The 8,417-nt window shown below is 51.6% G+C and overlaps 1 protein-coding gene across 1 annotated transcript; it reads left to right on the top strand.

Moving 5' to 3' along the window:
* Positions 1–1,900: 1,900 nt before the first annotated feature.
* On the top strand, positions 1,901–7,584 carry LOC129510612 (uncharacterized). The gene is given in 4 exon segments (XM_055326845.1): positions 1,901–3,545; positions 3,548–4,188; positions 4,190–6,091; positions 6,093–7,584. Coding segments are annotated over 4 exon segments (5,241 nt in total). The 3' UTR covers positions 7,146–7,584.
* The last annotated feature ends 833 nt before the right edge of the window (positions 7,585–8,417 follow it).

An 8,417-nucleotide genomic window follows, 5' to 3' on the forward strand; every position in this document is an offset into this window, starting at 1 on the left:
GGCTCCATGCACCGGGAGCCCGATGTGGGATTTGATCCCGGGTCTCCAGGATCGCGCCCTGGGCCAAAGGCAGGTGCCAAACCGCTGCGCCACCCAGGGATCCCTACTCTTTATTTCTTTTGCTTCTTTGAGTTTATTTCCTTCCCCTTAAAAAAACACAACTTTTTTTTTTAAATTTATTTATGAGAGACACACAGAGAGAGGCGGAGACACAGGCAGAGGGAGAAGCAGGCTCCTCTCAGGAAGCCCGATGTGGGACTTGATCCCAGGACCCCAGGATCATGACCTGAGCCAAAGGCAGATGCTTGACCACTGAGCCACCCAGGCGTACCTAAAAAAAAAAAAAAAAAAAAATTCTTGGAGGAATTTGCATTGTAGATTTGAGACTTTTTGAGACTTTTTCCTGTGTCTAGTGCAAACTCCTAGGCTTACAAACTCTGCTCAGCACTATTTTAGCTGCATTCCACATATTTCAACATGTTTTATTTTCATTCTATTCTATGCATTTGTATTTCCTCTGAGATTTCCTCTTTGATCCATGCATTATTTACAGGTATGTTGTTTAATTTCCACGTGTATAAAGATTTTCCTATTATCTTTCGGTTATTAATTTCTACTTTGATGCCAGTTAAGAACTTGTTTAATGTTGTGTGAACACTTGAATAAAATATGAATTATGCTGTAGTTGGGGAAGTATTCCTTAGATTTCATTTGGGTCCTGTTGATTGATTGTGTTGTTTAGGTCTTCCCTATTCTTGGTGATTTGTGGTCCAATGGTTCTATCAGTTGGTGAGAAGGGAGTGTTGAAGTCCACACTATAATTGTAGATTGCTCTGTCTCCCTTTTAGCTCTATTAGTTTTTTTCTTCCATAGTTTGTATTTTCTGTTTGTTATATTCTGTTGCCTGTGGTGCATATACATTTAGGATTACTATGCCTTCCTAAAATGAGTGATCATTTTATTATTATCAGTAATATCCCTCTTTCTTTGGTATGCATCTTTATTCTGAAGTCTATTTTATCTGACATTAGTAGAGTCACTCTTGATTTTTTGAAACTAAAGTGTTCATAGTGAAGAAACCTCCCCCCTTGTAAGTAGGGCCAGCCCTAACCCAGAGGCAGCCCATCCAGGCGTCTTCCTGAAATTTTAGCAACTAAAAGCATTCTGTTTACAATAAGAAAACCATTTCCCCCCCAACACCCTGATTGGAATGTCCCTGAATAGGTTCATGTTGACCCTCCCCGAAATCAACCTGGATGCCATGCTACTCCCGCGGTTCTTTTGTCTTTAGGCAGTTTCTTTCCTTTTGCCTTTTAAAAGATCCCTGTAATTGCTAATCGGGGCTCTTTTCCTCCTCGGAGGCGGAGAGCCCGTTTGCGCAAACGTTCAATAAACCCTCTTGCTAATTGCATCTGCCTGTCTGGGGTCTGGGTCTCTGGGGCGTCCACCGGGCCACGTTGGCACCCGTGAGCCAGGGTCCAACATTTGGGGGCTCGTCCGGGATCTGAGACGCCCCAGACTCAATCCTAAGACCGGTAGGAGGTAAGACCGAGCTCGCTAAATGTCATATCTGTCTCGTCCGTTTGTCTGACTGGCCGGGTCTGTTTTGTGCCGGGTCTGTATTGTGCCTGCAGGACGCTGTACTCTGTATTCTGTATTTGGACCAGCGGGGGAGGCAGACGTGCCCGAGACCCCTGGTCCCCCTCGGGAGTCGGACTCCGGAGTGGTCTGGAAGAGGAACAGAGCCCTGGCACTCCCTCCTCTTCGGGGAAGGTCGTTGTTCGCGACCGCTCCCATCTGAATCTGCCGCACCAGTCCTGTCGTTCGTGTGCGTCTGTTCGTTCCGTGTTTTTCTCCCTCTCCTGTCCTCCTCCTCACCGCTCACCCCTTCTCTACACCCATGGGGCAGACTGTAACCACCCCTTTAAGCCTCACTCTAGATCACTGGAAAGAAGTCGCCAGCCGGGCACACAATCTTCCGGTCAAAGTCAGAAGATGAAGATGGGTCACCTTCTGCTCCTCAGAGTGGCCGGCTTTCAACGTCGGGTGGCCCAGGAACGGAACTTTTAATATTGATATTATCTTGCAGGTGAAGGCCCTGGTCTTCCAGCCAGGACCCAATGGACACCTCGATCAGGTGCCGTACATCATAGTATGGGAGGATCTCGCTAAGAATCCACCCCCCTGGATAAAATGCTTTATCCCTTCTCAAGGGGGACCGGGCCCGAGACCCTCACTCCCTCCCTGCCACACTCCCCCAATTCCCCGTCCCTCCTCTCCCTCCACCCTTTGCCCCCTAAAATTTCCTGAATCAAAACCTAAGGAGCCGCCTGTGCTCCCAGGGGACCAGGACAGTCTCCTTCTCTTGGACTCCTCCCCTCCCCCTTATGCCCAACCCCCAACGCCCCGCTCGGAGGCCCCTACCTCTCCCTCCGCTCCCTCAGCTCCGTCCCCCGACTCTACGGGGGCAGAGGGGCAACCCCTCGCTTCACCCCCGCTCGCCAGTCGCCTCCGCTTTCGGCGAGAGCGCGGGGGAGAGTCGGAAGACGTCTGGACCTCCCAGGCATTTCCCCTCCGATCAGTAGGCGGCCAGATGCAATACTGGCCGTTCTCTGCCTCTGACCTTTACAACTGGAAAACTCATAACCCCTCCTTCTCCCAAGACCCCCAGGCGCTAACCGGATTAATTGAGTCAATTCTGTTGACCCACCAGCCGACCTGGGATGACCGCCAACAGCTCCTGCAGACTCTCCTCACCACGGAGGAGAGACAGCGCGTGTACCTCGAAGCTCGCAAAAACGTCCCGGGGGCGGACGGGAGGCCGACCCAGCTGCCTAATGAGATTGAGGATGTTTTCCCCTTGGTTCGCCCGACCTGGGACTACGACACTGTTGCTGGTAGGGAGCGGCTCCGTCTCTATCGCCAGGTACTCCTAGCGGGTCTCAAAGGGGCAGGGCGTCGCCCCACCAATTTGGCAAAGGTACGTGCTATAGTGCAGGGAAAAGAGGAGACGCCGGCAGGTTTTCTGGAGAGGTTAATAGAAGGCTACCGCATGTATACTCCCTTTGACCCCTTGGCTGAAGACCGCCAACCAGATGTAATTATGTCCTTCATTGGACAGTCGGCCTCGGATATTCGTAATAAGTTACAACGGTTGGAGGGACTTCAGGGGTACACCTTACAGGACTTAGTGAAAGAGGCAGAGAAGGTTTTTAACAAGCGAGAAACTCTAGAGGAAAGGGAGGAAAGGATCCGTAAAGAGCAAGAGGAACGGGAGGATAAGAGAGATAAAAGACGTAATAAAGAGCTGACTAGGATACTGGCCACCGTAGTACAGGGCTCAGGGCAGAGTAAGTCAGGACAGAGTAGGGACCTGGGAGACAAAAGAGGACCACGGGTTGAACGAGACCAGTGTGCCTACTGCAAGGAAAAAGGACATTGGGTTAAAGATTGCCCAAGGAAGGGCCAAACGCAGGGACCTAAAAAGAAGCCCATTCCTGTTTTGTCCCTAGAAGATGAAGATTAGGGATGTCAGGGCCAGGAACCCCCCCTGAGCCTCGGGTAACCCTTAAAGTGGGGGGACAGCCGGTGACCTTCCTGGTCGATACGGGGGCTCAACATTCAGTTTTAACTGAGGCAAAAGGACCCTTGAGCTCTAAAACGTCTTGGGTTCAGGGGGCAACTGGAGGCAAGTTTTATCGATGGACAACCGAACGGAAGGTCCACCTGAGCACTGGGCAAGTAACGCATTCCTTCTTACTGGTCCCAGACTGCCCTTACCCTCTCCTAGGCAGAGACCTTCTTTCAAAAGTAGGGGCCCAGATACATTTTCAGCAAAAAGGGGCCACTATTACTGGCGCGGGAGGGCAGCCCCTCCAGGTACTGACCTTGCGCCTAGAGGATGAACACCGGCTGCACGAGGACTCTCCACCGTCCGTGCAGCCCCTAGATTCTGAATGGCTCACTAACTACCCTCAGGCCTGGGTGGAAACGGCCGGAATGGGACTAGCTGTAAACCAGCCGCCCATAATTATAAACTTAAACCCCTCGGCCACCCCCATATCGATCCGGCAATATTCAATGAGCAAAGAGGCCAAAGAAGGCATTCGGCCACATATACAGAGACTATTACAATTGGGCATTTTAATACCTTGCCAGTCGCCCTGGAATACTCCTCTATTACCCGTAAAAAAAACCCGGCACAGGAGATTACCGGCCGGTACAAGATTTACGAGACGTTACCTGGAGGACAGAGGACATACATCCCACGGTGCCAAATCCCTACAATTTGCTCAGCACCTTACCCCCAAGCCATGTCTGGTATACGGTGTTAGATCTAAAAGATGCATTCTTTCGCCTAAGGTTAAGCTCTCAAAGCCAGCCTATTTTTGCCTTTGAATGGAAAGATCCTGAGACGGGATTCTCAGGACAACTCACTTGGACAAGGCTGCCACAGGGATTCAAAAACTCCCCCACTTTGTTCGATGAAGCCTTGCATCGGGATTTGGCAGATTTCCGAGTTGGCCATCCGGACCTCGTCCTCCTGCAGTACGTGGATGATTTGCTCCTGGCGGCTAGGACAGAACAGGATTGTGTAAAAGGTACGGGGGCCCTGCTTGAGAGACTGGGAGAACTGGAGTATAGGGCCTCCGCCAAAAAGGCCCAAATAGGCCAGAGACAAGTGACCTATCTGGGATATCTCCTGGAAGGAGGCCAGAGGTGGCTGACGGAGAGCCGCAAAAAGGCTGTAGCCCTGATCCCAGCATCCACTAATGCCAAAGGACTACGAGAGTTCCTCGGCAGTGCTGGGTTCTGCCGCCTCTGGATACCTGGGTTTGCGGAGATGGTGGCTCCCCTATATCCTCTCACGAAATCCAACACCCCCTACCACTGGGGAAAGGAGCAGCAATTGGCTTTTGACAAAATAAAAAGGGCCTTATTGACCGCCCCTGCCCTGAGCCTCCCAGATGTAACCAAGCCTTTTACGCTATATGTTGATGAACATAATGGAATAGCCAAAGGGGTCCTAACTCAAAAACTGGGACCCTGGAAGAGGCCCGTGGCATACTTTTCAAAAAAATTAGACAGCGTGGCTGCAGGATGGCCCCCATGTCTCCGAATAATAGCGGCTGTGGCAGTCCTGGTAAAAGACTCAGACAAGTTGACTTTTGGCCAACCCCTCACTGTGGTGGCCCCCCACGCCGTAGAGACAGTCATCCGCCAGCCCCCTGATCGATGGCTCTCAAACGCCCGGGTCACCCATTATCAGGCCATGTTACTGAATTCTGAGCGGATACAGTTTGGAACGGCTACATCTCTAAACCCGGCCACCTTGCTTCCAGAAACCGAGTCCCCCTCCCTAGTAATGCATGATTGCCACCAGATCCTAGCTGAAGTCCATGGCACCAGAGGGGACTTGACGGACCAGCCTTTGCCAGATGCTGAAGCAACCTGGTACACCGATGGGAGTAGCTTTCTACGAAATGGTGAGCGTAAAGCCGGGGCAGCCGTGGTAGATGGGAAAGCTGTCATTTGGGCCAGTGCCTTAGAGCCTGGGACTTCAGCTCAAAGGGCAGAGCTTATAGCCCTAACTCAGGCCCTAAGAAAGGCTAAGGACAAAAAGGTCAACATTTATACTGACAGCAGATATGCTTTTGCAACTGCCCATGTTCATGGAGAAATATACCGTAGAAGGGGTCTCCTAACCTCAGCAGGTAAAAACATCAAAAACAGAGAAGAAATACAAGATCTTCTCCATTCCCTCTTTCTGCCGAGAAAACTGAGTATAATTCACTGTCCTGGGCATCAGCGAGGCAATGACCCAGTAGCAGAGGGGAACAGGATGGCCGATGAGACAGCACGGGCCGCTGCACTAGGCCCACAGGCCCTCTCCCTACAAGTACCAGAGGCTGTCCGGACACCGGGGCAACTCTCTCTCGAGTACTCAGACAGCGACCTAGATATCGTCCAGCAAATAGGGGCAAAATATGACGAGCAAATGAAGGTCTGGAAACACCAAGGGAAGACGGTCCTGCCCCAGAAAAGGGCCAAAGAACTGGTGACTCACCTCCACCGATGGACTCACCTCGGACACAAAAAAATTAAAAGCACTCCTCCGGAGAGAAGGTCAGACCTATTACATTCCCAAACTCCCCTCCCTGATCCAACAGGTAACCGACGCTTGTGTACCTTGTGCTAAGGTAAATACCAAACACCTCAAGATGCCTGAGGGAACCAGGATGAGGGGAGAAAGACCCGGAACTAATTGGGAAGTAGACTTCACCGAAATCAAGCCAGGTAAATATGGTAACAAGTACCTCCTAGTGTTTATAGATACCTTTTCAGGCTGGACAGAAGCTTTCCCCACCAAGCGAGAAACCGCCCAGGTGGTTGTCAAGAAAATCCTGGAAGAAATTTTCCCCCGGTTTGGACTGCCCAAGGTAATAGGGTCGGACAACGGCCCCGCCTTCGTCTCCCAGGTAAGTCAGTTGGTGGCCAGATTACTGGGGATAAATTGGAAATTACATTGTGCATACAGACCCCAGAGCTCAGGTCAGGTAGAAAGAATGAATAGAACAATTAAAGAGACCCTAACTAAATTGACATTGGAGACTGGCACTAGAGACTGGGTCCAACTCCTCCCTATGGTTCTGTTCCGAGTCCGGAACACTCCCGCGCGCCATGGGCTAACTCCTTACGAGATTCTCTATGGAGGTCCCCCACCAGTAACGGACTTACTAGATTCTGCTATTGACCCTCTTGCTAACACTCCCGGTTTACAGGACAGGCTAAAGGCGCTCCAGATTATCCAGCACCAGATCTGGAAACCCCTTGCGGCTGTCTACCGCCCCGGAGACACAACCGGCCCACACCCGTTCCAGATCGGGGACTCCGTCTACGTCAGGAGACATCAGTCCAGGACGCTTGAGCCCCGCTGGAAGGGCCCATATACTGTACTACTGACCACCCCAACCGCCTTAAAGGTAGACGGCATTGCTGCTTGGGTCCACGCCTCACACGTCCAGCGCGCCCCATCAACGAGCACCGCTGACGCCAGCCAGGACGGACCGGACGAGCCACTCCAATGGAAGCTCCACCGCACCCAAAACCCGCTCAAGATAAGACTTTCAAAAATTGTTCAATGACAGTTGTTATATTCCTACCTCTCCTAGCGCTCTTCACCTCCGCCAAAGGTGACCCTCATGCCCTCAAAAGGTTAACCTGGCAGGTACTAACGTCTGGGGGTGACGAGGTCTGGTCTATAACTAAGACCGCCCCCGTGGGAACCTGGTGGCCTGACCTATATCCTGACCTATGCAAGCTAACCATAGGGGCCCCTAGCCCATGGGACCTAGAGGGATACTTCGACACCTCTAGAGCCCCTAACCAAGAAAGCCCTCCAGGGCGACTGGGATTAGACCCATGGGGAGGATGTGGCACGCCTGACAGAAGGGCCATGCTAAGCACTCTTCCCTTTTATGTCTGTCCCGGGCACCACAGAGATCGCAGGCTAAATCCCACCTGTGGAGGAGGGGAATACTTCTATTGTAAAAATTGGGGGTGCGAAACTACTGGGGATACAGAATGGAGGCCCTCCTCCTCTTGGGATTATATCACTGTCAAGGCTAACTATACTCACCCGACATTTAGCAAATGGAAAACCCTTAATTATGGGCCCTGCCAAGGGTGGTGTCATCCCCTACGGATATCCTTCACGGAGCCCGGAAAAAGGGCTACTTACTGGGCCAATGGATATACGTGGGGACTCAGGTTATACAAAGAAAGAACAGATGATGGTTTTATATTCAGAATTAAACTAAAAATAGAATCCCCAGACCCCGTGGCGATCGGGCCTAACGCGGTCCTCGGGGAACAAAGAGCTGCCCCGGCCCTAGCCGCAGGGAGTGCCGCACCCACTAACTTCGCGGTCACTCCAACCCCTCGGTCGTCACCCGAGACCGGACAACGACTGTTTAATCTTATCATAGGGGCATTCCTGGCCCTTAATCGAACCAGCCCCGATGTAACTAAATCCTGCTGGCTCTGCCTTGCTTCCCCCCCCCTTATTATGAGGGAATTGCTACTTCAGGGACCTATAATAACATCACTAGCACTCAGGGATGCACACCCGACTCCCAACCACAATTCACCCTTACAGAAGTTTCAGGACAGGGAACCTGCATAGGAACACCCCCCCGGGGCTACCAGAGACTCTGCAACACTACCACCCCGATTTTGGGGACTGATTCTTACCTGGAGCCCCAGCCGGGAACTTGGTGGGCATGCAACAAAGGCCTCACCCCCTGTGTGTCGGCTAAGGTTCTAAATAGCTCAAATGACTTCTGTGTCATGGTGCAGATCATACCCAGGGTGTTCTATCACCCTGCTGAAACTCTAGAAAATCAGTATGATAAACA

Source organism: Nyctereutes procyonoides, unplaced genomic scaffold, assembly GCF_905146905.1.
Source record: "Nyctereutes procyonoides isolate TBG_1078 unplaced genomic scaffold, NYPRO_anot_genome, whole genome shotgun sequence".
NCBI classification, from domain to species: Eukaryota; Metazoa; Chordata; class Mammalia; order Carnivora; family Canidae; genus Nyctereutes; species Nyctereutes procyonoides.